Genomic DNA, 16,584 nt, shown 5'->3' with positions numbered 1-16,584 from the left:
TCCTTTGAGTGTATTTTCCCTTTAATCAATTAGAAAAAATTGCAAGGGAGCAAAGGCCAGATGTCTTCGGGTTTTCTGGTTACTGCCTTCAGTCGCCGCCGTCGAGCCTGTCGTCGGAAAAAGTGTCTCTCTATCACCGCCAATGGGTAAAAACACGAAACCATGAGCAGATACCAAAAGCCCCTCTCTCTCTGTTACAAACGACACATGAACAAGCAATACCAAACTCATAAATTGTAAATTTCCCCTGAATCTTGACCTGTGGAATCATCTTTCTGAACGAATTTGTTGGTTCCTGATAATTAGATAATCAGAGCTGACCTCATAAATTCCAAGTATAGGTGATGATCTTGCATATTTCATGGATGCTGCTTTATGCCATGATTTTGTTAAAGGGCTAAACACCAGAACACTTTTGTGTGTCTTATAGGAGCTATTGTCAACCTTGCCAAAGTTAGAAAGACTAGTGCAACCTCTGACAATGTATACATCATCTCGGACACCGGCAACAGAGAACAGAAACCTATCTCTGAGTATTTCTGCCTCTAATTTGTGCCCCTGATTCAAGGAGACATCCAGTGCGTGTATTTTGTCTGAACAATAACCATTTTTTACAACACCAAATAGAAACAAACAAGGACTCGATTTGAAACAAACAAGGACTCATTCTCGTCAAATGGCGGCCACGCCTTGACTTTCGAATTCAAACCAAACTCTCCAGTCCCACTTATAGTTCACACCACGCTTCAATCACCCGACGAACCTCGATTTCCTCGGACGGTAACCTGGGCATGTTAGCAGCTTTCAACAACAACAACAAATTCAAATCAGACTCGGTGAACCACCTTGCCGATAACCCAGATCTGGTTCTCGAATTCCCGGCGGACGGTCAAGGCGGTGCCGTCGTCCAAGGCGATGCAGGCCGCTCTCGCCATCCACCGTCACCAACTCCCCTGTTTTTTGGGTCGTTGGAGTGTGACCCTTCTCGGGCTCCTCGTTGTCGTCGCTCTGAGCTATATGTACCCTTCCGGCGTCTTGCCATGTAATGTCAGTGAGACACTCGACGGTCAAGGCGGCGAGAGTGGCCAACATGGCCCACCGGACATGGATCAGCTCAGCCGTCGAGATATTCCGGCGCATTGTTTAGGGATTTAGGGAATTTTGTTATTCTGTATGTTGTAATGTCGTATACAAGGAAGGGAGGAAGACATTAAGTACTAAAATGACTATTTTACCCCTCAAATTAACATCCACTTAACCTTCATTTGACGGAAGGACTAACATTGGAAAGAATTCGATAGTCAAGGGTTTAAATTGTCCAAATTAAAAGTTGGGGACCAATTGTGGAAAATCAACATAGTCGGAGGACCATTGTTGGAATTAACTCTTTCTAAAATATTTCTCCTGCAAAGTATGGTATATTTGTGGTCCCAATATGTAAGAGAAATAATTAAAATATAGTGGGTTAAATGGTGGGTGCATAAAAGATTGAGAAATAACTCAAAATTGATGTGGAGAGGGATTTTTTGTAATTGAATGAGATGATAGAGGATGAGGTGGATGCTGGGACCCACAAATACCTGAGAAATAACCTCAACTGATAAGGATGCTCTTATGCACAAGCTATGCCGTAGCTTTTTTCATTTCTTTAATTAATAAGTCTTACAAAAAATTTATTTTACAGTAAAAAAATTCAAAAAATTATAAACTTCACTCCAAATTTTTTGTTTTGAAAGAACTTTCTTAAGAATTTCTATTGGTAATGTTATTATATAATTTTTTAATGTAGACAATTTTTTTTTTACAATCTACAAAATAAAGATAATTATCATTAGTTTAAAGATGGAGAATAGTAAAACTCAATTCAATTCACTTCTATGTTTTGTTCAATCAATGGTCACTGTTCCATCGATAAAATCTATCAAATTTTGACCACATAAAAAGAAACCAATTGCGTTCTTCAGAATAAAAACTATCTTATAATTAATTTAATACTAACAAAATGATAAGTCGTGGACAAGGAGTTCGTAGCCACAGGCAACACGGAAATAGCAGTTATATTTAAGAGAGTTCATTCAGAAATAGTAGTTATATTTAAGACAATCTATTTGTAAAAATTGATAAAGTTGTCATTGGTCGGAGATTGAGTAGTCATAGAAATCTCAACTACTGATATTAAATGAGAACTATATTTTTAGAATAACTACAAAAGTCACAAGATACAACAATTATATACACAAAGAAGAATTATAATAGAACTTCGGACTGATAGAGTCTTAATACAAATAATTTTTTTTTGGTCAAATAATAATGAAACGAAGATACAAGAATAATGAAACGAAGATAGAAGAATGTAGGCACCTAGGGTCAAAACCAAATTTGATCCTATTTGAATACGGTAGTACTCCTCCGTCTCATTTTATGTGTCTGATTCGGTTAACGAGGTTTGACTGAAGGTATTTTTAATCTAATTTTTCATAATATAAAGTTTAGTATTAATATACAAAATTTATATATTTAGAAATTACACTAAAAATACTATTAAATACAAAAAATAAAATTTAAAAATAAGTAAAAGATATTAAAGAAATAAACAAAAAAGAAAGAGTTGATTTAACCGAATAATAGGTAGGACTGATAAAATGAGATTGATGGAGTAATTTAATGTAGTGTGGATCTGCCTACTAGTGGTAGAGTGATCCAATATCCAAGACTTGTTTGATGAGGTTGTTGTTGATGGCAGTACAGCACATGCTGTGATCAGAACCATTTATTAGTTATTACCATGCATTTTACTTTACAAATTAAATATATTACTTTATGTTTCATTTTCTACTTTCAAATTTATTTGTTTTACTTCTCCAACAAATTATTGCGTATATGTAGCGATGACTACGGTTCGGTTCAAACTGAACCGGACACTATAGCAATCGATTTAAAAGTTTCCGGTTATGATTTAGATCTAGAACCCAATATTTGGATTTTAATTTATTAAAATTATGAATAAAAAAATTGGATCCTGAATCGTGAACCGGCGGTTCTGATCCGGTTCGCGATTTTGAACCGTCTTTATTTTAAAATAGTCTAAATTCAACAATAAATGTATTTTATTTTATTTTTTCAGTTCGGAGCATGAACCATCGGTTCCGGTTCGCGATTTTAATAAACTCTAAATATCGCGTTTCGATTCTATATTGTAATTGAACTATTTTGGTTTGGTTGATATAGTGTCTGTTTGGTTTGAACCAAATTATAATAATAATTTGTTGGAGAAGAAAAACAAATGAAATATTTATTTTAAAGGTAAATATGTTCATTTAACATTTCATGAAAAAAAACAATCACTTGAATAATTTAGAGAAAAAAATAGTATAAGTATATAACTCAGAGAAAAAATGTCATTTTCTCTTCCTGGAATTATTGTTCTCATCCTCTTCTCCTTCACCCGCCTTTACTTTACAGTTGAACTGTAAATAATAAAAGAGCTGAGATCACCCATTTAGCAATAATCCCACCCATGGCGGCCCAAGAGTGCCCGCACCACAGCCAGAAGCTCCACCGCCGCCTCCTCGCCGCCGTAGTCGGCGTCGCAATCCTAATCCTCCTAGTCGTCCTCCTCGCCTGGGCCGTCCTCCGCCCTTCCAAACCCCGCTTCGTCCTCCAAGACGCCACCATCTACGCCTTCAACTTCACCGCCGCCGTCCCCGCCCACCTCACCACCAGCATTCAGCTAACCCTCTCCGCCCGCAACCCCAACGGCCGCATCGGCGTCTACTACGACCGCCTCCGCATCTACGCCGCCTACCGCGGCCAGCAGATCACCCTCCCCACCCACCTCCCGCCCACCTACCAAGCCCACAAGGAAGTCGCCCTCTGGTCCCCCTTCGTCTACGGTAACTCCGTCCCGGTGGCGCCGTACCACGCGGCCGCGCTCAGCCTCGACCGGAACGTGGGAACGGCCATGATTAACATCAGGGTAAATGGACGGATCAGATGGCGAGTGGGGAGCTTCGTTTCCGGCAGGTACCATTTGAACGTTGACTGCCCGGCGTATATAAGCTTTGGAGGATATATCCCAAATACTGTAGTGGTCGGCTCAACCATCAAGTATCGATTGATCCTAAATTGTCATGTTAATGTCTGAGCTAAGTTAATGCATGCATTGATAATTTTGTCATTTTTTTTTGGGTAGTTTTTAATTATTAATTTTAGTTTCTTTGTTAATTTTTTTTTCAGTTAATCAATGTTTCTGTTACTAGAATTTTTTTTTTTTTTTTGACGGTCTCTCCCTCCAATTGATTTTTTTTTTATATATTTTAAATAAAAAAATAAATTTAGTGTATATAGATATAATTTATTGTGGTTGCTCAATTGTTCCCCAACTGTTAATGTAGTCCATAATTTTCAATTTCAACTTATTTGATTTTTAATTAAATTGTTTAAAAGTTTGTCAATTAAACCATTCCGATGGACCAATATGGTGATTTCCTTATTTTTTAAAATTTCGTCAATTTGATCCTTGAAGGGTTTAATTAATTAACGAAATTTTAAATAATTCGATGATGAAATTGAAAACTAAATACTATATTGATAGTTGGGAAACAATTGAGGGACCAGAATAGTAATTAATCCTAATTTAATTTAGGGGACAAAGTACTTGCTAGGTCTCTGTACTGTAGCATTTTGTTCAATTTAGTCCCTATACCTTAATTTTGTTTAATTTAATCCCTGTATTTTAAGATTTAGAACAATTAAGGACAATACTTAACACTGTTAACTTTTTCTGTTAAGTTTGTCCACATGGTGTTCGAAAAATATATTGTTTCATTCTTTAGCCTAGACGAATTACTATTATTTTATGCCACATCACACAATCTGACATGGCAAATCCAACGCCATGTGGACAAACTTAACTGAAAAAGTCAACGGTGTTAAGTGTTGTCCTTAATTGTTCTAAATCTTAAAGTACAGGGATTAAATTAAACAAAATTAAGGTACAAGGATTAAATTGAACAAAATGCTAAAGTACAGGGACTTAGCAGGTACTTTGACCTAATTTAGGTGATAATACTCAAAAGAGAAAATGCCCAAAATGGTCCTTCGACTATAGTTTATAAAGCAGGGCCGTTCGTAAGCAAGGAAAATCGGAAGACCTGGAAACACTTTACAGAGAAAAGGGGGGTGACAAATTGCTTTAAATTGAAATGTAAAACCTGAATTACCAGTTTTACCTTTCATTTTAACACCCACTTAACACCAAAACTAACGGATGACCATTTTGGCTTAAAATTCAATAGTCGGAGGATCACTTTGGGTGCAATTAAAAGTCATTGAACCAATTTGAGAAAAGGCCATAGTCGGAGGACCAATTTGAGAATTAACTCTACTCAAAATAGTCATTTGACTATGTTATAATTCTCAAATTGGTCATCAATTACCTATTCACCCAAAATGATCTCTCGACTGTATATGAAATTTTTTTTTTTCAATTTCGTCTTTGCAAAAACTTGTGTGAGATCGTTTCACGGATCTCAATTCGTGAGACAGGTTTGGATCTTTGATTAATGAAGTCAAAGATCCGACCATTAATCAAAGATTAGACACGTCTCACGGATTGAGACTCGTGAGACGGTCTCACACAAGTGTTACTCTTTAGTGTTTCGTGTAACTAACATATGACTAAAATGAGTAAACTTTTACATAGTTGAGGAACCATTTTGAACGAATTGAGAGTTAAAAACTCATTTAAAAATAATGAAATAATTAAGGAACCATTTTGACTATTATTATATATAATTGTATTAATTGAATATTATTGACTCCAATGTCATAGAGATAACCACACATATGTATATAAAGACATGTATAGCTAGCTGAAATATAATAATGAGATAAAGGGTTAAATATGTCATGCATCCAATACAAAAAATGCAACTACAAAAAAAAAAAAAAAAACAACTATAATTAACCCCTTAAATTTGTAAAAATTGTGCAATTAACATAACAATAGGTTATTTAAAAAACAAAAACATTGTTATTAGGTTATCAAAAGGTAACCAATTAATTTTACTTGTGATATCAAAAAAAAAAAAAATTAATTTTGCTTGTATGACATCTCAGTAACATTAAAAAAAAAAACTAGCGAGCTCCTTCGTCAAATCTGGATGAAGAAGCCATGCAATTTTTATTTTTCATTTTTTATTTACAATTATTTTGATTTGTTTTTAAAAAAGTAATTTTTAAAAAATAGTAATCTATGTGTCATCCTACATGACATGTGACTTAGAGGTAACATGTTATTATATGTCAAAATGGATTAATTGCACAATTTTAACAAGTTTAAGGATTGAATTAGAATTTTTTTAGTTTGATGATTTGATTGCATTTTAGTATATAATTAGATGGCATATTTGATTATTAATTATTAATTATTAATTCCCCTCTCTCATTTTTTTTTTCCCAAAAAAAAAAAGGGTTCCTTAGGCTTAGTTACTTAGCTAGTTGGGTGTTGATTTAATATTAGGGTTTCCATGAAGTACATATACAATAATAAATTGGCTCCTTGTTTGACTAATAATTAAGTATTAGCATGAGTTTTGGATCATGTTCCTAACAATATATGGAAGACACCGCCGGCACTTTCCATAGTATGTATCTCCAATTCAAACACACTATTATTTTTTTTATAATATTTTATTTTAAACTAACTTTATTATTTAAAAAAAATGATTATTGCACTCTTCATAATACATGCATTTTGATTGACATGCGTGGTTCTAATAAAATATTTATTGATATTATTTCTCATTTAAAATTGTATCACTTTAAGCGAGATATTCCATTTACTTGTACAGTTATACCTATACATGCAGAGTTAATACCCAAAATTGTCCTCGAATATAGTGGTTTTTCTCAATTTCGTCCTAAACGACTTTGGTGACCTAATATAGTTCCAGGCTTTTGTGTTTCGCTCAATTTAGTCCTCCGTTTGTTATTCCGTCAAATTGGTGTTAAATAAAGGGACAATTCAATAATATCAATATTGACCTCTCTTTACTTTCAACCTGCGAAGTGAGAAATATCTCTTTCTTACACGAATTACAACTAGAGTTACTCTCAGACCTACGAATCAAATTTTATATTCGCAGCTTTAGAAGTGATTCTGGGAGTAATTCGTAAAAAAAGATGGATTTCGCACTTCACATGTCTATGAATAAAGGAGTAAATACCAATTTTGGTCCCACGAGTATTAGCAAAATGACAATTTTGGTCCACATGTTTAATTCCTACCAATTTTCATCCACGACTATTGTTTTAGTACCAATTTTCATCCACAACTATTGTTTTAGTGCCAAAATTCATCACGTCGGTCACTCCTTCGTTTAAGACATGCCGGAATATGAAATTATTAAGGGTAGTTTCGTAATTTTCAAATTAGGATCCATATTTGAGCATGAATAAAGAAATTTAAGCCTTAAGATCTATCCCAATTTGCAGTTTTCCTCCTCAAATTAAGGTAGGATGGGGAGGAGAACAACGAATTGGGATAAATCTTAGGGCTTAAATTCATTTATTTATGCTCAAATTGGAATATTAAGTTGAAAATAGCGAAAATACCCTTAAAATTTTTAGATTTCGGGATGTCTTAAATTGATGGGTGACCGACGTGATGAATTTTGGTACTAAAACAATAGTCATGGATTAAAATTGGTACTAAAACAATAGTCGTGGATGAAAATTGGTAGGAATTAAACATGTGGACTAAAACCGTCATTTTGCTAATACTCGTGGGACCAAAATTGGTATTTGCTCATGAATAAAGAGATGCCAATATTAAAATTACTGAATTGTCTATTTATTTAACAACAAATGGACGGAATAACAAATGTGGGACTAAATTGAGTAGAAATACAAAAGTCTGGGACAAAATTGAGTAAAAACACAAAACTCTGGGACTACATTAAGTCACCAAAATCGTTTAAGACAAAATTGAGAAAAACCACTATAATCGATTAGTCGTAGACGATTTTGAGTATTAACTCTATACATGCATGTACCATCAACTTTGTTCTGAATGTTAATCATGTACCATTCATTTTTTTCAATAATTCATGTTTATTCTCTTCAAAAAAAAAAAAAAAAAATTCATGTTTAAAAAAAAAAGTGAAAACAACAATATCTGATCTAATGCAGAATTTTAAATGTGAATATTTATTATATGTACTATGGGTGGATGAAATTTTTTTCTATCACTTTTAATACACTGAAAAGCGGGTTATATATAACTTTCAAATCTAACTAAATAAAATAAAATAAAATAAAATAATAATAATAATAATAATAATAATAATAATAATAATAATAATAATAATGAAATGGTACCTTCTAACTAAATAAAACCCCTCTAATAATGAAGTTTTTTTTTTTTTTTTTTTTTTTTTTTTTTTTTTTTTTTTTTAAATTGACAAAATTATGCAATTACGTCCTACCATTATATATTCAGTAAGTTACTATCGGAACAGTAGTGACTAGACTAACGTGCAAGATCTTGGTGCTTATGTGGATTTTAAGTTTATAATTTTTATTTAAAAAAACCAAGCCTAAATTGTTAAATTTTTTAAAATAAGCAATGACCGGTGGTTTTTTTTTTTTTTTAATTTACAATTTTAAAAATAAAAAATTGTACACTTAAGTTCCACATAAGCATTAGGACTCAACGGTAACGTACTAAATAAGTAATGCCATAACTTAATTTCACTGGTTTAAATGACCTTATTGGAGTTTTCCCCCTTCTTTGAGTTAGGAGACCTAATCCTATAATTCACTGGACTTAAGGGTCAATTTGATACATTTTTATGACAATTATAGTTTTTTTTTTTTTTAAATGTACATACATCTATTTCTTTATTCTCTGATGTAGCAAGTAATGATAAAGTATTCTTTTATCATGTGAGTCTAAAAAAAGTGCCTATGTTATGAGTTTATTAAGTATGAGAATGAAAACTAGAAATAGAAATTGAAAGTCTACGTCTGTGTGCGTGTAGGGGATGATCAAATGATGAAAACCGGTTATTCTGTGCAAACGTGTGAATTGCATAACCAGGTATTACAATGCAAGTTGCACAATCGTAAGTTCAAATTAATTACGAAAATACCAATGCATTTTAAAAAAAAATACTTTATAATGTGTTTTGATAGAAGTTTTTAATATGCACAATAAGTCATTACAAGTTGCACCACAAAGTAGATAGTTCGCACAAGAAGACCGATTCTCATTTGATCATGATTCTCTCTCTCTCTCTCTCTCTCTCTCTCTCTCTCTCTCTATATATATATATATATATATATATATATATATATATATATATATATATATATATATATATATATATATATATATATATATATGAAAACGTTCCAATGCGGCGATGTCCTTAGGTGCGGCGGAATTTCAGAATACACCAACAGTGTTAATAACATGCACCAACAGTGTAAGGGAAACACACCACAATGAAATGCAAAAAAATTTCAAAAAATACACAACAGACCCAAAAAATACACCATATAACTCACCACACCTCAATGGTGTATTTCCGAACAATGTATTGTGTTTTTACTCACACCTAATGGTGTGTTTTTGGTGATGTGTACCAGGGCCGTATTTTAAGTTTTTGTGGCCCTGTTCTAGTAAATAAATGTGGCCCTACAAAATTACAATTTTGAAAACCAATACATGCAAGTTTCGAACCTTTGACCTCCAAGTTAAAATACAATAAATACACATTCTCACCATCTCTTCACAAAATTAAACCTTTTAAATTTAATTGAAAACTTTTAATTTTTATTTTTAAACTATGTAAAAATTAAATACTGGACCTCTAAAATTTGGGGCCCCTCTAAAATTTGGGGCTCTGTGCGGTCGCCCAGCTTGCACAGTCTAAAATCCGGCCCTGATGTGTACCTAATTTCTATGTATTTTTGTGGTGCATTTTCCTAACGTTGATGGTGTATATTTGTTGAACTATTGGTAACGCCGCACCGCAACACCTAAGGACATTGCCACACTTGAACCGTGTGTGTGTGATCTCAGTCGGGATTGATCATAGGCATCCATCAAGGTTCATAATGATGGAGAGTTTTACTAAAATAAATATGAAATTAATTTTATAATTATTGACTTATTGTAAAATTTTAAGTTTTCAATATTTATAAAAACAACTCATATTTTTCCAATTTATTTTATAACAAACTTAATCATTGATATATATATATATATATATATATAGGGATGCACTCAGGTGCGAATAAGTGCCCAGGAAGGAATATGCGAACGAATCAGCGCGTGACACGTGTCCAAATCTAATAATTAAAAAAAAATGCGGTGGCATTTTCGTAAATAATTGAACATCAAAGTGCAAGTAAAATTACTTACAAGTGCACCTACTTTCACCTATAAGTGCATGTAATTTTGCCTTGTTAGCATTCACTTCCCGCAAACATTCATGCACCTGGGTGTGCTTATAACTATAGGTGCAACTATTTATAACTATAGGTGCAACTATTTATTACTATAGATGCAACTATTTATAACTATTGGTGCACCTACTTTCACCTATAAGTGTATGTAATTTTGCCTTGTTAACATTCATTGATATGAGTTCAGCGCGTAGTAATACCCCTGAAAACCACCCGCAAACATTCATGCACCTAGTTGCAACTACTTATAACTATGTGTGCAACTACTTAGAACTATAGGTGCAACTACTTATAACTATAGGTGCACTTAGTATTGATACTCGGTGTAAAGTTTTACTTGCACCTATAATACATTTTACATGCACTTGTAATACATTTTACTTGCACTTCGATGTTCAATTATTTAAGAAAATGCCACCGTGCTTTTAAAAAAAAAATCAGTGTTTCTCATCTATTAGATCTGGACACGTGGACGGACAGAATCCATTCCTATTTCGCGCCTGGGCGAAGCATTCACACCTGAATGCGATTATATATATATATATATATATATATATATATTATCCAAATGAATGAATTAAATCCGTTCTTACTTTTGCATCATTAATATTGCACATCATGTACTATAGAATTTTTGTTTTTCAAAGAGAAAAATGATTAAACCCTCTGACTAACTTTTCCAATAAATAAAAATAAAAAAGAGATCATATTATGACAATACAGATCTCACAATTTAATGAACAATGCATAGAAAGACAATGTACCATACTGGCTCACTTTTAACCATTCTGATGAAAACAGCATCTTAAATGAATTGAAGTCTCTTGTATCTACACCAAGTTTTTGTTCTTTTCTGCTCATAGAAACACTACTCAACAAATAATTGAAGTCACCCACAGCACCACACTTATCTGTCCCCTATTTTCAAGCGCCTATTCTTAGGAAAAAAAAAAAGAAAAAAAATAGCAAAGTTCTCCCCCCAAAATTATATTTTAGATAACATATTTTCTAGTTTACCAACTGACACGAATATTGAATTATGCCTTGATGGCGTACATAACTTAGGAGATTTAATTCCACCAGAGGTCCATTATTTTTTATGACAATTTTAAATTTAATTTCAGACTATATTTTTGACATTTAACATCTTAAAATATTATTTTTTGAACACTTTTAATTCTTCTCATGACTTTTCTTACTTTTAGTAAAGGCATTTTTGTCTATTCATATTTTTCTTTTGTTATTTTTCCGGTTTCAACCGGATTAATTGGTTTAGGATTTTACTAAAAACCGGTTGAAAAATATGGTTACTAAAAATCAGAGGTTACCGAAAGTTTTAAACCAATTCATTTAAATTGGTTGAAATTGTGAAATTAACAAAATAAAAATATGAAAAGACCAAAATGCCCTTATTAAAAGTAGGAAAAGTCATGAGAAGGAATAAAAGTATCCAAAAAATAATAGTCTAGCTAGGATGTTAAATGACAAACGATAGTCTGGGATTGCATTTAGAATTGCTAACAAAGACAAGGGACCTCTGGTGGAATTAACTCTAATTTAGGAATTATGCACTATGTAATGTGTAGAGTAGATACTATGAAAATGGCTAGACAAAGTTGATTTTATTAATATCCAGTCTTAGTACGTATACTGGTTACAAGCAATTGAGGTTGGAACTTGGAACACTCTTCTAAGGTTGGAAAGTATACTAAAGTTTTGTTTTACAAAAAGTCTCTCCCAAGACGTTAGTACGTGCCTAGCAAGCTTTTATAATGCTAGAAGCTAGATTTCTCTACAATTACATGCATGATGCATGCATGGAGTTAATTGGTTTGTTATGCATTCATAGTTATAGTTGTGACTATTAGGACTATATTATTAGTATTAGACTAGAACTCTATTTCGTGCCTATATATTGTATTCTTAGACTTTGATATTCAATACAACACAATCTATATTCTCATCTGGTATCAGTTATCCAGGTTTTCTCTCATGGAAACCCTCGGTGTTAATGATGACGGCTCTGTTCTTGGATCTTCTGAGCGGACCGTTACCGAGGTTCCTTCGATGCCCACTGGTAATAGCCTTTCGTCGGCACATCACTTTGTCTCCTTGAAGTTAACCTCCCGGAATGATCTATTCTGGAGGACGCAGATGCTCCCGTTCCTCGAGGGCCAAGGACTCCTTGGTTTTATTGACGGCACTGTGCCGTTCCCGACGGCTTCACCGGCGACTTCTTCGACCGTCTACAGCGACGCGGCGGCGGCTTCGGATCTCTCGGCGCGAAAGATCTCGTGGCGACGACAGGATAAGGCAATACTGTCAATGATTATCTCATCCTTGTCCGAGGAAACCCTCCGTCTCGCCGTCGGCCGTGGAACTTCCCGACAACTTTGGCAGGTCATCGAGCAAACCCTCGGCTCGTCGACTCGGTCTCGCGCTTTACCGCTGCTCGGCGAGTTGCAGGTGTAACACCCCGAAATTTTAAAACTTTTGAAACTTATATAATAAAGGTAGAATCTCATTAAATCCCAAAACATGATATAAAGAGTACGGGGTGCTATGCCACACCTGAGCTAGAGAACTCAGGTGCACAGGCTAACTAACTAATATCCTTAATAATGTAAATGCATAAGTGTGGCACGCAGGCCGAAGAGGAAACTATCTACTTCTACGCTCCAAGACTCTAGCGCGCTCCAGTGTCTACTCCTCTGTGCCTAAAAGCCAAATATATCTGTTCAGCGAGAGATGCTGGTAACCCACTCCAACGCGTTGAAATACAATACATATAGGCATATATATAGATATAAGAAAAACCATTTCGAAGCATGAAGATATATCCTAAGAGACTCTAGCTTTCAAAACAGGGAATAAACTCGACAGATAGGGATAAACACAGTCAACAGTAACATAATTTACAAGCACAGGGAACGGACTCGACAGATAGAGATAAGCACAACCAATAGTCATAACCAAGCATATACGGTTTTCTAGCATGTATCCTATGGTCACACTTTCATAACATTCGTAATCATCAAACCATCCATATCTCATCACATAGTACACTTTGTTGGTGTCACAGGACCAATCGCATGCCCATACATGAGGGTCAGCGCATATAGCTCTGACACGGCCCCGCAGCACCCTGCCCCGTATCGCAACACGGAGGGGTCGATCGCAACCGACCGATGAACCGCATCTCATCATAATGTTTGATCGCAATCAAACAGTGGACCGCAGCCCAAGAGTAGTCATCTGACCGCAGCCAGGAATATGAACCGCAGCTCATGTAAAACGTTTGATCGCAACCAAACGGTGGACCGCAGCCCGAGAGTGTAAATCTGACCGCAGCCAGCTTCTGAACCGCAGCTCAGGAATAACCAATTTGATCGCAACCAAATTGGGGTATCATGCACACATAGTGACATAACACATAGCAAACACATGCAACCCACATTGACACATTGGGAAGGGGGAGAAATCGTATAACGAAACCTATGCGTGATCATCCACATACTAAGAATAATCCTAAGGGGTTCATACTTCTTACACCTTAGGCCAATGGGATACCAATTCAACTAGCATGTAATATATAAGACTTATTAAACCTACGAATGGTACCCGAACATCAAACTAGACATAGGCACGATAGACGGAGTCCGTTGGGACACCACGGGGGTCGGGGGAACATCAAACGGGGAAGCCGGGATCCCAAAGTGGGAGAATTTCCAGCGGGTAGCTGGTGGGTGAGGGGTCACCCGCCGGCTGCCCGCCGGTGGCAAACTTCCGGGTAGTCGCTTGCCCGCTGCCGGCGACGTCCATCCTGGCCGCGGGTAGGTGGCGGGTCCCCTACCCCCACCTACCCCCCACTGACTCTTTTTCACCAATAACGCCCCGGGAACCTTTGTGGAACCCGAAACCATGCTTAGACACTTTAAAACGCAATTGATGGAAACACGTAAACAATTAACGGATCAAAAGCGAGAAACATACGGCACATATCCTATCATGCTTTCTAAACATAATTAACACCCCAAACATGCGAATTCCCACCCAATACATCAAGAATAACATCATACGAGTTCCACGTTACATCCTAGGGCTCTAATCACAATTAAATCATCAAGAACGTAACCCATCTTTTAATATCAAGAAATATCCAGATTCATCAAGAACATCACACAATCATCAAGAAACCCTTATCATCATCAAGAATATCAAGATAAAACCATATCACCAATTATCAAGATCATATCATAACAATTCATCAAGACACAAGAATATAGGAGGATGCCTAAGAGGGAGATCATAGCTAGGAAAATAGGTTTTGTTGAGACATGGGTTACCTCTTAGCCTTAATTAATTTCCTTGGCTATGAAGGATCTTTCTTTAAGTCTTTCTTCTTTCTTGATTTCTCCTAGGGGAATTCTTGGAGCTCCTTGTGTGGTGAGAGATTATTGTGGTGGGGGTTCTAGGTGCCTCCTATGTTCCCCTATTTATATATTTAAGAGTCCTAATTAGGGCCCAAATACTATAGGCTTGCTAACTCTATTCCTTTTAGGACTAGGGGTTGGGTTTAGAGATGAGGGCCCACGGACTATGGTGGACCTTTTCCTAATTAATTATTGTAATTTAATTCTTTCTTTGGGTAATTGGTTAAGTGATTAATTGGTTTTAGGGATCGTAACACTGGGTGTTACACTCTCCCCCCCTTAACGGGAAGCTTCGTCCCCGAAGCTTGGTCTTGCCGAGCGACTTCCTCTTGGTTACCTGGTGTGAAGAGTTTGGGGTAGCGTTCCTTCATCGTGTCCTTGAGTTCCCATGTTGCTTCTTCGGTCCCATGGTTGGTCCAGAGGACTTTTACCATTTCTATGGCTCGACGACGGGTAGTTCTTGTCTTGGTGTCCAGGATTCTTACGGGTCTTTCTACGTATGCTAGTGACTCGTCGAGGTCCACGACCTCGGGTTGTAGCACGTGGCTTGGGTCGTGCACGTATTTCTTTAGCTGGGATATGTGGAATACGTTGTGTACTCGTTCTAGTTCAATGGGTAGAGCGAGGCGGTAGGCCAGATTCCCGACTCTTTCGACGATTCCATAGGGGCCGATAAATCGAGGGCTGAGTTTTCCTTTTCTTCCAAATCTCATTACCCCTCGCGTGAGTGAGATTCTCAACCAGACCTTGTCCCCGGGTTGAATTCGGCTTGTTTTCTCTTTAGGTCGGCGTAGGATTTCTGGCGGTCCTGGGCAGCCTTCATCCTTTCTTGGATGTGTTTGACCTTGGTTATGGTGTCTTGTAGGTATTGGGGCCCTAGTGTCACCGAGTCGACCATGTCCTCCCAACATAGGGGGGTTCTACATTTTTGTTCGTATAGGGCTTCGTAGGGTGCCATACGAATGCTTGCGTGGTAGCTGTTGTTGTACGAGAATTCAATAAGGTCTAGGTGTTCTTCCCATGTCCCTTGAAAGTCTAACACACAGGCTCTTAGCATGTGTTTGAGAGTCTGAATGGTTCTCTCGGTTTGGCCGTCGGTGGTGGGGTGGAATGCAGTGCTTAGTTTTAATTGTGTCCCCAAGGCCGATTGCAAGTGATTTCCAGAATTGTGAGAGGAACCTGGAGTCTCTATCAGACACAATGTTTCGGGGAATTCCGTGGTATTTCACCACTCGGTTTAGGTAGGCTTAGGCCAGTTGTGTCATCGTCCATGTTTCCTTCATGGCAATGAATCGCGCCGTTTTGGTTAGTCGGTCCACTATGACCCAGATTTTATCCTTGCCGGTTTTTGTTGGGGGTAACCCTCCAACGAAGTCCATGGATATGGAATCCCACTTTCCTTGTGGTATCTCAAGGGGTTGTACGAGCCCCTTGGGTTTGCATCGTTCGGCCTTCACCCTTTGGCAGTTCAGGCATTTGGCCACGAAATCCGCGACTTCCTTTTTCATGTTGGGCCACCAAAACGACCTCTTCACCTCTTGGTATAGTTTGTCACCCCCCTGGGTGAACCGAGTATGGGGTGTTGTGTCCTTTCTCCAAGATTTGTTGTTTTAAGTGGGGATGCGTTGTGGGCACGGACCACCTACCTTGGTAGCGGAGACTGCCATCTTCGTGT

At 36.5% G+C, this 16,584-nt stretch overlaps 2 protein-coding genes across 2 annotated transcripts; both read left to right on the top strand.

Annotated features, from left to right (window-relative positions):
* Positions 1 to 3,425: 3,425 nt before the first annotated feature.
* LOC109160242 (NDR1/HIN1-like protein 12) lies at positions 3,426 to 4,180 on the top strand. The gene has a single exon (XM_019308504.1). The coding sequence runs from the start codon at positions 3,518 to 3,520 to the stop codon at positions 4,142 to 4,144; it is 627 nt and encodes a 208-aa protein (XP_019164049.1). The 5' UTR covers positions 3,426 to 3,517; the 3' UTR covers positions 4,145 to 4,180.
* An 8,288-nt stretch (positions 4,181 to 12,468) lies between these two features.
* LOC109159932 lies at positions 12,469 to 12,948 on the top strand. Its single transcript, XM_019308045.1, has one exon. It carries the CDS (start codon positions 12,469 to 12,471, stop codon positions 12,946 to 12,948), a length of 480 nt encoding a protein of 159 aa, XP_019163590.1.
* The last annotated feature ends 3,636 nt before the right edge of the window (positions 12,949 to 16,584 follow it).

This window comes from Ipomoea nil, unplaced genomic scaffold (assembly GCF_001879475.1).
Source record: "Ipomoea nil cultivar Tokyo-kokei standard unplaced genomic scaffold, Asagao_1.1 scaffold2845, whole genome shotgun sequence".
In the NCBI taxonomy this organism is placed as follows: Eukaryota; Viridiplantae; Streptophyta; class Magnoliopsida; order Solanales; family Convolvulaceae; genus Ipomoea; species Ipomoea nil.
This window is presented reverse-complemented; position numbering and strand designations above follow the sequence as displayed.

Coding starts and splice junctions, on each gene's coding strand:
- LOC109160242 (XM_019308504.1), top strand. CDS start 3,518: ATGGCGGCCCAAGAGTGCCCGCACCACAGCCAGAAGCTCCACCGCCGC.
- LOC109159932 (XM_019308045.1), top strand. CDS start 12,469: ATGGAAACCCTCGGTGTTAATGATGACGGCTCTGTTCTTGGATCTTCT.